Source organism: Daldinia loculata (genome assembly GCF_022478755.1).
Source record: "Daldinia loculata strain CBS 113971 unplaced genomic scaffold F4817scaffold_77, whole genome shotgun sequence".
NCBI classification, from domain to species: domain Eukaryota; kingdom Fungi; phylum Ascomycota; class Sordariomycetes; order Xylariales; family Hypoxylaceae; genus Daldinia; species Daldinia loculata.
This window is the reverse complement of record NW_026054931.1, coordinates 59,512-74,107: the sequence shown is the minus strand read 5'-3', so window position 1 is coordinate 74,107 and position 14,596 is coordinate 59,512. Positions and strand designations below refer to the sequence as shown.

The 14,596-nt window shown below is 46.5% G+C and overlaps 4 protein-coding genes across 4 annotated transcripts; 2 read left to right on the top strand and 2 right to left on the bottom strand.

Annotated features, from left to right (window-relative positions):
* Positions 1-773: 773 nt before the first annotated feature.
* On the bottom strand, positions 774-2,326 carry F4817DRAFT_351498 (uncharacterized protein). The gene is made up of 3 exons (XM_049305082.1): positions 1,763-2,326; positions 1,529-1,679; positions 774-1,461 (listed from the first exon to the last, which is right to left on the bottom strand). Exons 1-3 carry the CDS (start codon positions 1,798-1,800, stop codon positions 1,384-1,386), a joined length of 267 nt encoding a protein of 88 aa, XP_049154651.1. The 5' UTR covers positions 1,801-2,326; the 3' UTR covers positions 774-1,383.
* Positions 2,327-2,411: 85 nt separating this feature from the next.
* On the bottom strand, positions 2,412-3,042 carry F4817DRAFT_351497 (uncharacterized protein). The gene is made up of 2 exons (XM_049305081.1): positions 2,694-3,042; positions 2,412-2,637 (listed from the first exon to the last, which is right to left on the bottom strand). The coding sequence occupies exons 1-2, from the start codon at positions 2,826-2,828 to the stop codon at positions 2,545-2,547; spliced, it is 228 nt and encodes a 75-aa protein (XP_049154650.1). The 5' UTR covers positions 2,829-3,042; the 3' UTR covers positions 2,412-2,544.
* A 1,092-nt stretch (positions 3,043-4,134) lies between these two features.
* On the top strand, positions 4,135-5,937 carry F4817DRAFT_351494 (superoxide dismutase). The gene is made up of 3 exons (XM_049305080.1): positions 4,135-4,758; positions 4,820-5,018; positions 5,072-5,937. The coding sequence occupies exons 1-3, from the start codon at positions 4,684-4,686 to the stop codon at positions 5,542-5,544; spliced, it is 747 nt and encodes a 248-aa protein (XP_049154649.1). The 5' UTR covers positions 4,135-4,683; the 3' UTR covers positions 5,545-5,937.
* Positions 5,938-11,185: 5,248 nt separating this feature from the next.
* Positions 11,186-13,372, top strand: F4817DRAFT_274613 (PLP-dependent transferase). Its single transcript, XM_049299479.1, has 4 exons — positions 11,186-11,391; positions 11,444-12,583; positions 12,650-12,776; positions 12,862-13,372. Exons 1-4 carry the CDS (start codon positions 11,310-11,312, stop codon positions 13,175-13,177), a joined length of 1,665 nt encoding a protein of 554 aa, XP_049154648.1. The 5' UTR covers positions 11,186-11,309; the 3' UTR covers positions 13,178-13,372.
* The last annotated feature ends 1,224 nt before the right edge of the window (positions 13,373-14,596 follow it).

The following is a 14,596-nucleotide window of genomic DNA, read 5'->3' as shown; positions in this document are numbered from 1 at the left end:
AATGATACCCATACACCATTGCCACATGGCGAACGTAATACCTAAACAATATAATACCTAAACAATATGAAGCCTCACTTCCTTCTATTTCATACTTTGTCTTCTATTCCAAGGTCCACATCCTCTACTTTCCAGCATATGATACTAACTAGTTCTTTCGATCTCTACTACAAGTAGTTATAGGTGTAAGTAGATTACTAGACGAATAGACGCTGATTAATCTATCTTCAATAGTTCTAGGTTTTGAGGTAGGACATATGGAAGCAGCTCTGTCGTTTTGGATTCTGGCCACATGCAGTAAATTATCCGCTGCGAGTTTCGGGTGCTGGTGTCCTGCATCCGCGTTTGGCTCGGCATATTCAGCCTGTGACAGAGAGCCACATTAATTTCTACGCATTGCCAGATCTTCTTGTGGACTCTTCTAGATTGAATAGAAGAGATCTTATCTGATCATCATGCATTCACCCGACGTCGTTTTAAAGCCAACGAAGTTACATTTACAGGCGAGCCTCAATTTGTCTTAGACACCCGGCAGTGCAAACATTCACTACTTTTAGGAATATTGCCATAGATACTACATGTACGATACTGCTCGGCCAGTTTAAGCTTTTCGTATGGATTCTGATGGTGCGCCATGATTTCTATTCTAATATGAAGATTTTCTAGTAAAATAAGGGGGGCTTAACGAGAAAAGGGGCTAATCAACACAACTACTACAACATAGTGGTATCAACATCTAAATCGATTAATAGCATTTGGACTCGTTACATATACCTTACTAAATATTTACTCGTACGTGTAATTTATACTATCGGAAAAGAATATCGTGCCAATTTCATTTAGAACATGAAGCCTAATTAGAAAAAAGAGTGAAATTCCTAAGGCAAATAGTATTAACGCTTTGCAGATTCAACATTGGGAGGAAAGAAACTGTTTACTTTCCACAACTAATAAAGCTCCCGTCTATATATATTACCTGCCATGCTAACTCATTAAAATGTTTTTGGCTGTGTAGCATTATATATGCGTGATAAGAAATGCGAGACAATGCTTCGTAGATTAATATTGATTGCCAATTAATGTGCCTGTCTCCCAATGTAGCAGGTCGTGGTAGGTTGATAGAACCGAGGCAAGCCTCTAGTACGACGAACCCACGAAGTCATCCATTCCTAACTCAACTTCCACACCTATTCATACATGTAATTCTTGGCCACGCTATTACCTGGTCACTACCATTGGTGAGTGACCAGGTATGACTTCGTAAAGCTACTTGACAATCGCAAATGCCGCAGCCCAATATCCTCCAAGTAAATTCGATGCGATTCAGGAACCGGAACGCCTGCGTCTCTTAATACAGTATAATGCACGAATCAGAGTCAACGCTTATGACAGCGCAATGGCACCCCGTCGGTTTTCACGTAGGTGTAACAAGCCCTGAAGGCCGCAGAATACCAGGAAAGCCTATAAGCAAGAGACCATGAGACTTATAATCCTTCCTCGCTAACGTGTAATGGCGTCGGAAACTTACAGCATATACGACAACGGCGGTAAATACGGTGCTCGCAACCGCTTGGCCGTCCTTGGGGTCGTCGGCGCCCCCTACGAATTCGTGGTGGTTGTGTCGGTAGAGGCCGCCGAGAATCAAGAGGATGATAATGGCGAAGACGGAAATAACCACGCTGTATATGAGGAGGCACTTCGTTAGCAGAGTTGACTTGTTGGTGTTGACGGAGCTCCTGGCACTGGGGAGAGGAATGCTCACCAAGACCAAGCTTGCATGGCACTGACGACGGGCTTCATGATGGGCGGTTTTTGGGGGCCGGCTAAGCGCTCAGCTACGTTGACTTAGCAAGTGGTAGGTGTAAGTGTCGTTGACGATGGGATTGGCGGACGCTAATTCGGTTGCTATGGCTATCGCGAATTACGTTGAAGGATGATGTCGTGGGCACGAGTGCGATTAGGAGGATGCGCAATGTCGAATCGGATGTCATTGGATAAGGTAAGGTAGAGAGAGGCTTGACGACATGAGGCTGATGGAACTGGGGCTGACTACGAGGCGCCGGAAACGGGTTACCTTTATCCGATATGATCCCCACGCAGCGAGGTACCTAGGTACCCAGCTCGGCTTCTAGCTGTTAACATTTTCAACTTTCTGGTTCTATATTCCGTATTGATATTCCCTTTTTTGAGTCTTTGCTATTTTTAAAATTCATTATTAACACATGAGGCTACTTAGCTCAATGTTATCTTCTTTGTTAGTGAGCTATGCTCAAGAGTCAACTAATATTATTTATAGATCCGTACTTTAGTAAGGTACCTAAAATACCTACCTACATGTATCTAAAATAAGATGCATACCTTAGACGCCAACTCCGGCATAGCTCAGTTCCGAGTTGTTTATCTGGTTGTCTGGATTTCAATGTTGTCTAGCTTCCAAACATCGCGCCTAGAATCATTCGCTGGCCTTTTTCTACCGAAAAGAACCAGATCCATACAAGGCTTCTTAATCGAAGTTTTCGTGTTAGTCCCGAAACCTGCAAGCTTCTAGCTACGCGCTAGAGATCGTTCACAGCCTCGGCCTTGGCCAGCGTCAACAGTACCTAATATGTATATTATAACCAAGCGCCTAGCGCCTATGTATGTAATGCTCCTTCACCAAAACTCGATTTATAATTAGTGACAATAACGAGCAGACAAGTCGAGTTTTTGTTGGCACCGTAAGAGTTGTTTAATTGTGTCAAAATACAGACGTGAGATGCGAGTCTCAAATAACACAAGGCTAGGCGCTTTACCGAGAGCGCCGACCTTGATAATAATAAAAAACGCATCTTAGAAGTTGATCGAAGTGACCCGAACTGCTTAACTCCGATAAGATCTTACATTGGTCAAATTGTACTAAGGTGAGGGATAGAGATGCTGCAAATTAACCGCAACTATACCGGCAAATTGCCATCACATTTATGCTCGATCGGTCGTCGGGTTACAATAACCACGTGCCAATACACCTCTTTAGAAAGTAGAGAGTAGTAATTTCAATCTGTTCATTGTTAACTCTGGTTTGACTGGATCGCAAAAATCTGACATGGGACAAGCACATTGTGGTTCAGCGGTCAAATGTCAAAATAATGAAAGGGCTGGTAATACCACTTACGTACTATGTATGTACCTGCAGACGGCGGCTCGAAGCCTGCAGCTAGCAGCTTGTAATTGGGGTCCTGGGGTCGTAGACGATCTTCCACCGTTTTGACTGGATGGGACGAATCATATACGTTCCAAATCAAGAAAGCCGCCGGGGCATGGCATCCATTTTACGAGCCAAAGCCTTATTTACACTGTCCAATTATAGTCGATATCTCATTTCTATGTATTTATTTTATTTTATTATTTTTACTATGTATACCTACCTATACATAGGCCAGACGGGAACTCGCGTACAATATCTAGGTACCTAATGTATAATACCTAGCATATATACCTTAGGTACTTAGGCAGGTACACATGGTAGCATTGGCTTCGGCATACACGCGCTATCTTACAGACCTTCTAAGTTCTCACAGTCCCAGCAAGGGAGGGTCTTTTGTGGTTAGTTTGTTAGTGGGTTATTGGGGGGTTCTACCATGGCTGAGCAACTCGGACTTCCTCTTTCCATGTGTATTATTAGAAGAGGCTTGGGGTAGCGCAAATCAAATTGGGAGGAACTAAAAAACGCGGACTACGTGTTGTACAATGCGCTGCCGTTCAGAGGGTTAGCTACATGAGATTTACATAGTACAAGACCCTAAAGGGGCTGACGTGAGAAGTGATCGGTGAATAGGAGAGCCTACCTTCTTCCTGCATATGGCATACGCTCTCCACGTAATCAACCGTTTATAGCGTCATTGTTCTTTCTTTATCCCTCCGAAGTCCAGACTGTCGCTGTCATAATAGTCGTGGCGACGTGTAGAACCTGTAGGTTAAGATCACGGGTTCGGGTGCCGGCAACACATGGAGAGAAATGTTTCTGATGTTTCTTGTTTCGTTTGTTCCCGTCCCTCCGGATAAACCGCTTGGCTTTCTTGGCTTTTATGACCACCCTTGCTCTTGGCAAGGTTGGCTCGGACCTGTTATGTGATTCGTTAGTGTCACTTGCTGATCCCTGCTAGGTACTCTACATTGATTTGCTGTCCTACGCTGCCATTTTTGGGTAGTTCTAGATGAGGAATGATGCAAGGTCCCATCGGTGGACGTTGGTCTCATCAAATGTCTATCACCGGCCATTCCTTTTCCGCGTAGACGATGGCGGGTGAACTTGACCTTGTTAGTTAAGATGATGTTAGGACAAGGAATTGTTCATTGGTTGCTCGGCTGCGGGCTGTGGGCTATAATGGAGTACAAAGTGACACCCACTAGGTATCACCAGAGGCAAAGTGTAGACGGGTATAAAGACTTACAGCCTTCAGTCCCATTGTTCTCCTCCGCTTGTTTTTGTCCCTGTCTCACTCCGACTTTTAAACGCACAAAAGCTCTGCGCAAATAAATACACACGGTTTCCCCAGTAGTTTCCAAATAAATTCCCAAGCTACACCATCCTTTGGAGGCCACAACATCAATAAGCTACCTGATACGCAAACCACAAATTGTGACGAGACTCGAACAACCGAAACTCTATCATAATCTACTATCGCATACTCATACCTCGGCAAAATGCGTGTGTCTAATATTATCTCGCTCGCTACCATTGGTGCTTCTGGTGTCTTAGCCCAGGACAACGTTACCGGCGTAAGTTTCAATTTATAGTGATGTATAGTTCTAGGACGTTGGTGTTAACTTACTTTATTAGCAACTAGGTGATGCCGCTGTAACTACTGGCAACCCCATCGGAAAAACAGCCGTTGCTACATTACCAGAAGAGGCATTCTGGAAAGGAAGCCTTAATGGTAATGTAAGGGGCTCCGTCGTGGCCAAGTCCGGTGCAAACGGCGAAGGTGTCGACTATGAAGTATCGTTCTCGAACTTGCCTCAGGAGGGTGGGCCGTTTAGTATGTCTTCCTCCGTAAATGTTTCTCTTGTATATCAACTAACCTTCGTTAAGTCTACCACATCCACGTCGCCCCTGTCCCAGAAGACGGCAACTGTACCAGCACGCTTGGCCACCTTGACCAATATATCCGAGGCGAAACCCCCTCTTGCGACTCGGCACGTCCAGCGTCGTGCCAACAGGGAGACCTAAGCGGGAAATATGGAAAGATCCAAAGCTCAGAGCCGTTCACTGCCAAGTATCACGACCCGTACACGTCCCTGAGCGAGGGTGCCGGCTCGTACTTCGGCAACCGAAGCGTAGTATTCCACTTCGCAAACAAGACCCGTATCTCTTGCGCAAACTTCTCCGTGCTCGGCTCGAACACCACCGTACCGTACCCTACTGGCACCGGTAGCGTTACCAAGACCACGCCCGCGCCTACTGCCTCGCCGAGTATTCCTATCACTAATGCAGGCAGTGTGCTGGACGTCGTCAAGAACCTAGCCATCGCTCCTGTTGTTGCAGGCTTCCTCGCTCTGCTATAAGACACAACAAGCATATTAGATTCAATTAATTATTATCAACTGAGGTTTACTTCGGAGTCGACCGCAGTTGAAATTTAATTTGCATGGATTGGCGTTACGGGGATGGTGGTTGATTTTTGGGAACTAATATCCAACGATATCTTGACATCCTCTAATATTAAAAGAACTGATGGGATGAGAGATAATTTCATTATACGCGTATGATGCTCACGGCCGGCGAGAAAACATTCCATAGTAAATATTACCTAGTCTAACAATATTTTTTCCCCCATTCCTTGCATATACATTGCATTGATCGCATCACTCGCCTTATTCAACACTATACTGTGGATATTGGGCTCTTAACCAGAGTGTTAGTTCGAAGAGGAGTGATACGATATGATTGAATCCTACTATCTTAAAATATTATTTGCATCTGAGCAAATGAGAATCCAAAGCAACAAGGAGATGTGCTAATCTCAATAGTAGTTCCCTAATCGTGCCACTAGCAAGGGGGAAGTGAGAGCATGACCATCGACGCCCTATCAAACCTCTATGGAGTGCCTAGAGAGGCGCCATTAAGCAGCTATCCGAACATAATAATCATTAGGTAGTATCCCGAAAGCCATACGTTCCGGTCACTGCATAAGACACTGTCACTTTTAAATCTGAGATATGACAACTTTACCTCAGATAGATACTAAAGAGACTATAGTGTCGATCAGATATAGGCCTACTTATGCTAGAGAGACTAAGTATCGTTAGGATGCTTAGAAATACGCCATAGTTTATACATCGAGATATCTTTCGCAATCTTACTTAGTAAAGTTGGTTCTTATTGCGTCGATGGCGTTGTAGTATCGGATAACGACGCTACTATTCTCGACCCCAAGTTTTACAAGTATCTACTCAGTTACCATACCTATCGTCAAACTAAAGCGCCTGTCGATCACTCAATATTCAAGTTTCGGATAGGGTAGACCTTGACGATCCACGCTAGGTGCTCTTTCACTTGGAGACATAAGAGCCTGAAGGTCACGGGGACGAATGAGAACTCCGTGGCCCCCTCCGTCTTAGAGAGGGAAGATATCAATGACTCAAACTAAATCAAGACCAGTTGAAGAACTAAGACAAGCGTGTCGGTCCGGGGGTAGATATCCGGTGTACTCCACATTTCGGGCCGTGATCGTGTTGGTCTATTCGTCTAGTAACTTCACGGGGCAAGCCTATTCGCTCTTATATCTAAGAATGTGTAGCACGAACGGCCTCGTCATGCTAATACGACGGTCAGACCAGACCAGACCAGACCAGACCAACCAGATATCACCAATCCATCCATACGTACACAACTCAAGGGATAGATAGTGATATCAGTTACCAACTCGGAATAGCCCAGCAAGCTACCATAGAGAAACATCTCATTGTCTCGTTTATTTATTGACAAACATACCTCACATAAGACCCCAAACTCATCATATATCTGCAATTGGCCTTGATCTGCAAATCAGCTGCGAGTCTATAAACGTGGCTTACCGGTGCAATACCGACATGAATGTTTCAGCTCATACTTAAAGGGTTGGAGGTACGATGTCTCGCGCTTAGACTTGCTCTCAATGACACCTCTAAGCGCCGTAAACAATTAGTAAATGATCTATGAATGAAGGGAAGCTGCTCGTAACGTAAGGTATTCGCCACCCTTGGCCACCAACGTATCCGATTTGGTTCCCGTCAAATGATGAGGAGGCCTGAAAAGTCTTCACTATAATAGGTTGGGGTGGTATTATTGTTATTATTCTATTGAAGTATACGTTTAAGTCGCTTGCCCATCGGGAACTCTCCTGTGATCTTGCTCGTTCGTATCAGTGCCTCCTACAGTTGTAGATATTAGCTAGTAGTATTATTCTGTTTTCTTAAGTTTACTTGTGATACTATACATGTAGAGAGAATATGATATACATATATTCGTGCCTAATGATATATTCCCTATCATTGGCTAGGAGAATTTAGCGCGTGGCTTTCAGCTTCAGTGTGGTGTGTGTACTGATACTTGTATGAATTCGAAGTCGCCATAGGTGGCGCCCTAGGGATAGCAGCTAGCTGGTCGTCTGCAAGGCTGAGCACGCCCTCACCTGAATCGCATGGGTCTAAGAATAAGGTGAATGTGGGTTGTATTTATTGCCACGAGGCCCGGGTAGAACGACGTAGGGGAGGCTGTACGAGTCCTACCTATGCAAGAAAGGCCGGCCTTTAGTCTGGGTGGTCCAGGAACCGTTTCCCGACCTCTGATAGGCCTCCAGGCAAACAGCTTATCGACTAGCAGTTCCAAAAATGGATATGACTTATCGGATCAGTCTGTGATAGGCATCGTTCGTCCGAAAATGGGAGATCTTCGCATTCACACATGATGTTGTGCTCGCCAAGACCGGGTGCGTCCTTCAGACACACACAGATCTAGTGCGGATGCAGCCCATTCCTAAGGGTCTAGCCTTCCTCCTTACATACGGGACGCTATCCCAGGCTTTCCAGCCCGCGAGGACGCAGGAGATCTGACCCTAATGCAATGCGCGGTATGAGCCGGGGTAAGCTGATTAGGAGGGTAGGTCTGCAGCTGTCAGGACCCGGGTGAGGTCTCCAATGAGACATGCTATCATGATTTAGATCTTCGTAGTGATTAGATCTATGCTGAATGTTGCGATTATATCGCCGAGGTCCACTCGGGGATTCGTGCGAGGGTTGTGATATCCATTCCCGAATACGTGGTCTGGTCTGGGGTAACTGACCTGAATATTTGGGGGCAGACTGACAAAAGATAGTCTGATAATAGATCAATGCCTATAGATTCATAGTTGACATGGTCTCTTCGTCAATAGACTTGTCAATGGGAGGCCTAACTTGGATACGGCGCAAGTTCAGCAGCTGAGAGTGAGAGTGAGAGGGGGAGAAACAGGTGATGTCAGCTAGTTACAAAGAGCTCTCTGCTCGGGCTACAACTTAAAGTCCGTTATACGCGCGGAATCATCACGACAGGGCTCGACAAATCCCGGCTGCACCCTTAGACATTACATATTTTTCATCCGTGTTTCCGAAGAGGGTGCGCTATCGGGTTTGAATATGCGGCGACACGAAGGTACATCGTTTAGAAATTAGAGCTGACCAAGTACGGGATTAGTTTGAGGGTGTATTTGTGTAAGAAAGCAAATGCGAGATGTAGTCTATGATTAACAGAACCTTCGTTTCATTGCAGCTGGATTGATGCAACACACCTGCAGCGCAAATCGAGGCTAAGCTTCTGAATAACGAACCCAACTCAGCCACAGATAGCTCGATTCGCCCGAAGAGTTCAAGATTTGTCCGCCTATCACGACACTAGCATGTTAAAAATCAGTCAAGCCAGTCAAGTCAGTCAAGTTAGGGCGTATTGGAGAGCGTATTGGAGATACATAGGTGCGTGACCCGACGGCAGTTCATTGAAAAGTATGCGACGCTCCGGAGCTTAAAACGGAACAAAAATGTTAAGTCTCAGATTGCGATAGGCGCTTAGAGCTTTCATGGTTGTAGCTGGTTCAGCGCGGATCTTGTTAGGCTCTGTCATTGGTTAGAGTTAGGTGTGAATCGAGCCTCGTGGGCAAATATTGTCAAGGGGTTTGTATTATAGAGTTGTCAAATTGGTGATCCCCGGGGGGCTGCATGACCTGGGAATGACAAGAAAAAAAGAAGGGAGTCTTCCTAAAGAAACAACATAAACAAGTTCCCCAATGATTTGGAGGCTGGCTTACGGCTTACGGCTTGCGGCTTGCGGTTTGCGTTCCTGGGACTCTCTCGAATCTGAGGTACCATTACACTACCGACTTGGGGCTTGTTAGTAGTTGGTAGTTGGGTCAGCAACAATGATACAATGATGAATGATGAACAGCAAGGATATATGGCAATTAATAACACTATTTGTTACCAGATCCATGGCCTTGGCGGGCTTAGCATTGGGGCCATCATCAAACCGCCTCGATCTTTTTTGGTTATTCCTCCAACTCCATGTCGACTCCTATCCGTCGCAGTCCGTCGTTTAAACTGATCGGTTCTAACTCATTATGTTCTCCGCAAGACTCTTTCCATACGAGATGAGATTGTATCTGCTTGTATCTGTGCAGAGTGAGATGTCCAGGGGTCTCTCGAGTCTAGACGCATATACTTGCAGAACTTGTAGGACTTGCAGAAAGTTGTGCCCTATGACGCACACCCTCCAGTTCTGAGGTCGGCGACCACTTTCTCGCAAAGCAGCAGGGATCTACTCTCCTCTTCACACTACAGAACACTACGTACCTCGAATACTCCCTCACGGCATACAAGCATACAGGCATACAAGGCAAACTAGGGTTGGGGATCGATTCGAGAGGTCGATGACAGCTGCAGCTAACCCGCCTCGAGTACAACTGCTCGCAGCTCTTGGCCGTAACTTCGCGGCAGGCATACCACCCCCTCTGTGATGATTGGGCTGGAGTTGGTTCAGATACCGAGGCCGTTGCACTCGTTGTTCTCCCCGCAACGCTTGCCTGAAAGAGGCGCTCGACCTATCCAGACGCATGAAAGAGGACAGAACGGCGGAACTACCGCCAAATAGGATGACTTCCTATCTGAACCCATGTCTTTCGTGTCTTAGACGACCCTTGTAAGTGATAATGGTGTCTGCATACTTACATGACTCTGCCGCGATCGGTAGGCCTGTTTTGTTCCGCCAGAGCCTCTTCAGTGCCTAAGTTCTGAGGCCAATTTGGACATCGTCCCAACTCAAGCTTTTCCCATCACAGACGAACGGCAATTAGAAAGTAGCCTTATCGAGTACACATCCAGTACCGCACCCAGTACGCCATGGCTCCACATCGCGAAGCCGACTGCATTGCTCAAGCGAAACGTCCCAATCATACGGCCTTCTCTATCCCTTTTGCATCTGACACTTGCGCCTCTTACACTTTTGGTCAAGGTGCGTAGGGTCCACTAGCTTACGCCAACCGTCCTTCTCCAAACCTCGTCAAGGAAGACATCAAACTATACTTCTCTCACCAACGTTTCTCCCCGGGAAAATTCTGCAAGTATGCGAACTACCTAGTAGCATCCAGAGAGAGCTACTTTTGGAGACGAAATCTGGTACGTATCGGCATCGTCGCTCCTAAAAGGGAAAAGGTCAGGTGTGTCAGACCAAATCGAGGATCCAATAATCTCTACAAGTCTCTCATCATCAGATGTACGTCAAGTATCCCTGAGGGAACCGTCTACAGCTACGATGTGTCACTAGATCGCGCTCCCTAGCGTACGATGTGCTGCGCCTACTGTTTCCTTATCGACTCGCCAAGATGTCTGTCGTCCGGTCATCCGCTTGTGCTAGGCTCTTCCAGTTTCCAGCATGGCATACAGCCAATGGTCGACACCAGAGTCGCTCTCGCACGCCGCGCCACCATTCCGTTGCTGACCTTTCTCGACGAGAAGATGTAGGGCGGATATCACCCCACGCTCCCTACCCATGCTTCCCGCTATGGACCCCATGAGTGGCGGAAGAGGAGGTGGAGGTGGAGGTTGAGTGGTTGAGCGGTTGAGTATAAGATGCTCCGTCTAGAACTGGTGTTGTTGGATGATGGCCCTTAGGAAGACGCAATACAAACATTGGCATGGGAACTCTTCATTGCTACAATCTTGAGAATACTTATAATCCTAAGTGTCTTCTCTCTTCATCTTCAAGCATTTTCCCCGGTATATCAACAAAGTTTAAGCACCTATCAGCCTATATTAAGTAACCAATGCCACTCCTTACCATGTCGAAAGGGTATAACAGTGACGTGGAAGCGTTGCGTCAAAAGGAGTATCCTCATATGAATGATGGTACGTTTTCTGTTGGGATTATCCGTGCCCCAACTTACCTAGGTATATACAGGAGTCTATCTAGACCATAGTGGATCTACTATATATGCGAAATCTACTGTCGATTCGTTTTGCGCAAAAATGATCACCAACTTATACGGAAATCCGCACTCGGAGAACTCACCAGCTAAGCTTTCCGGTGATGTTGTTGATCAGGTTCGGGAGAAGACACTTAACTTCCTCGGCGCAAGTCCGGAGCACTTCGACCTGATTTTCGTGGCAAACGCCACTGCAGCTATCAAGCTCGTCGCTGATTGCTTCAGGGATCTCTCTGAGAAGACCAGCGACCGGAGGTTCTGGTATGGGTATCATAAAGATGCGCATACAAGCATTGTAGGGGTCAGGGAACTTACATACGGGCAATCTTACTGCTTCCAGAATGATCAGGAAGTAGAGCGTTGGCTCCGTTCCCCTGAGTCAAGTTACCTTAACCGCCACCACCTTGGTGGGCTGGGGTTGTTCGCCTATCCTGGACAGTCCAACATGTCTGGTAGAAGGCTGCCACTATCATGGCCGGGGATTCTGCGCCAATCAGAATCCTTACAGAACACTTACTCTCTTCTCGATGCTGCAGCACTAGCTATGACATATCCTATGGAAAACATCTTTCGGGATGTTAACCAGGCGCCGGACTTCACTTGTCTGTCCCTATATAAAATCTTTGGCTTTCCAGATATCGGGGCATTGGTCGTTCGAAGGGAGTCAGGACACATTCTGACTCTAAGGAAGTATTTCGGTGGAGGGACCGTTTCCATGGTTGGCGTATTCGGCGAGAATTGGCATCGGTCAAAAGGTCTCCAAGCGCCCACCTATAAGCTCCACGAAGGCCTCGAAGACGGGACCCTACCGTTCCACAACATTCTCGCGCTAGGCGAGGCTATTGACGTGCACAAGAGACTATATGGTTCAATGAGCCGAATTTCGGATCATGCTTCCTACCTCATCTCTAGATTGTTCCGAGGTCTGCTCACTTTACGCCACTCCAACGGCCGGCCACTTTGCCGTATCTATAACGAAAATAGCGACTTCGAAGATTCGACAAAGCAAGGATCCGCCATTGCTTTCAACGTCTTACGGGCGAGTGGGCATCATGTTCCTTACTCTGATGTTGAGCGTTCTGCCAATTCTGCGGGCATCTACATAAGGTCCGGAGGTAAGTTTATTTATAACCCCTGACGTTGGTACGCCCGGTGTTAGTCAGTTCAGCTAATCCTACTAGGTGTCTGCAATCCTGGTGGCATATTCACAGCTCTTGGCTATGAACCGTGGATGACGGAGCGTGCTCTATCGGCTGGACACCATTGTGGCTCACATGGCATAAGCATCATCCATAGGCTTCCTACAGGGTACGCTACAACTGACCTTTCGTCTTACCCTCCCTCGCGCAAGCTCTTGTTTGCTGCCGTATACTAATACATCACGGTTATACAGTATCGTACGTGCAAGTCTCGGGGCTATGTCGACGAAACAAGATGTTGACACTTTTCTGGATTTCCTACGCACTACATTTCTCGAAGATGATCAGGATTGGGCACACTCGACCCAGACGACTGTTCGCTCACCGCGAGCCGAAGCCTTCGCCTTCGACCTTCCCGTTAATTACACAACGAGTAACTTCCCCGATGTACGAGAGGTTCCACGCCCACGCCCTGCCCTGCACCATTTCACATCAGCCCCTGAAGCCACACCAAGGGTAAATCCGCTTGCGATGCATGACTTGATCCACGGTCTCGCTACTGTGAAGTAAAATATGAGGCGATTGGCTAGAGTTGGTTTCCTAGGCGCTTATATTTCCTGGAGAAGTATTGTCAGGTTTCCTTGTACGCGTGCTATCTTTGTCCGGCACTCATATTACTTGGTTGATTAGTTGGAGTAATGGAGTGTTTTGGCGTGTCCGTGATCAGGTCAAGGGGTTATATAGTGACACACGTATCTAGTTAGGACGTGAGAATGTTTTTGACCGTCTATGAATCCGGACAGATCTATCCCCTTTTCTCCTTGATTCCAGTTGCGTTACTCATCACAGCTACAAAGGGTGTGCACACCATTTCAACACGATCCTCGGGTTTAAAAAAGGAGGGAGGACCTTAGCTAGGAACATTACTAGTATCACACGCATTATTAATAGATATCGTAATGTTGCCTTTGATTTTAACTGGTCTGACTGAGTCTTTTGCTCTTAACACACCAACCCCATATCAAGGGCCTACATATCCGGACAGCGACTACGAGCTCTTGCTCGTCATACCGAGTGTCAATAAAAGCCACAGCAATTTTAACTCCTTTACCCCTAGTAACTACGGTTATATTCAGTATCCCGCTACTTGCTGTTGCTTTCAATAGTTTTCCATCTAGCCGTGAGGTATGCAATGCTTAAAATATCGGCAATCGGTGGTGTTTATTGCACAGTGGCGCATATTATGTCAGATCCCAAGCCATCTATTCCGAAGCCCAATAGATTTGCAGGATTACATCTCGTTTCCGCCCTGGCGGTGCTGTGTAGGCATGCAATCAATATGCGCACCCCGCGAAAAAGACCTTATTATATATAGGAGGTACCTAAGGTAACCAATATCTACGGGGGTCCACCCGCGCAAGTAATGCATCCTTTTCCGCCCGGGAAGGATGCTATTGCATATATGACGCCCTCGGTGTAGCCCCGAATAGAAAGTTGAAGATAGCAGAGGCATAGAGACTTCGCCGTGACACGTTCCTGGAGGATAGTTGAACTCTTCGCCCCATTTGTCAGACTCGAGACGGTACCTGATCTATCTATCTATATTAGATGATGGCTCAGAAGCTACCTACATAGGAGGTAGCTAGGCAATACGTGCGGAAGATAACGTAGCATCGAAGTATTAGATCGCTAGATGCGGCGGGTAGCAATACAAGGATGAGGCGCAAGGTAAACAGAGTTACGCAGTTTTCATGCACGCTCCTTTCGAGCGTTTGATTTGCCAAACGTTGAACTATCTCAAATCCTTCCGCTGTATTCCCCGATATCTCGCTTTATACTCTATTCTCTATGGTTGATAAGCTGCGCCGCAGTGATTTTTATTATTATTATTTTACCTTACCCCAACGACATCCGCGACGGCAAAATTCACGATTGGCATTACCTTGAGCCGACAAATTTAGATACGGCAGATTGCTTATATTTCCGTAG

Coding starts and splice junctions, on each gene's coding strand:
- F4817DRAFT_351498 (XM_049305082.1), bottom strand. CDS start 1,800: ATGAAGCCCGTCGTCAGTGCCATGCAAGCTTGGTCTTG. Junction 1,680..1,762: donor GCCATGCAAGCTTGGTCTTG/GTGAGCATTCCT, acceptor CCTCATATACAG/CGTGGTTATTTCCGTCTTCG. Junction 1,462..1,528: donor CCGCCGTTGTCGTATATGCT/GTAAGTTTCCGA, acceptor TCTTGCTTATAG/GCTTTCCTGGTATTCTGCGG.
- F4817DRAFT_351497 (XM_049305081.1), bottom strand. CDS start 2,828: ATGCGTTTTTTATTATTATCAAGGTCGGCGCTCTCGGTAAAGCGCCTA. Junction 2,638..2,693: donor CCAACAAAAACTCGACTTGT/CTGCTCGTTATT, acceptor AGCATTACATAC/ATAGGCGCTAGGCGCTTGGT.
- F4817DRAFT_351494 (XM_049305080.1), top strand. CDS start 4,684: ATGCGTGTGTCTAATATTATCTCGCTCGCTACCATTGGTGCTTCTGGT. Junction 4,759..4,819: donor CCCAGGACAACGTTACCGGC/GTAAGTTTCAAT, acceptor TTACTTTATTAG/CAACTAGGTGATGCCGCTGT. Junction 5,019..5,071: donor TCAGGAGGGTGGGCCGTTTA/GTATGTCTTCCT, acceptor ACCTTCGTTAAG/TCTACCACATCCACGTCGCC.
- F4817DRAFT_274613 (XM_049299479.1), top strand. CDS start 11,310: ATGCCACTCCTTACCATGTCGAAAGGGTATAACAGTGACGTGGAAGCG. Junction 11,392..11,443: donor GTATCCTCATATGAATGATG/GTACGTTTTCTG, acceptor AGGTATATACAG/GAGTCTATCTAGACCATAGT. Junction 12,777..12,861: donor ATCCATAGGCTTCCTACAGG/GTACGCTACAAC, acceptor ACGGTTATACAG/TATCGTACGTGCAAGTCTCG.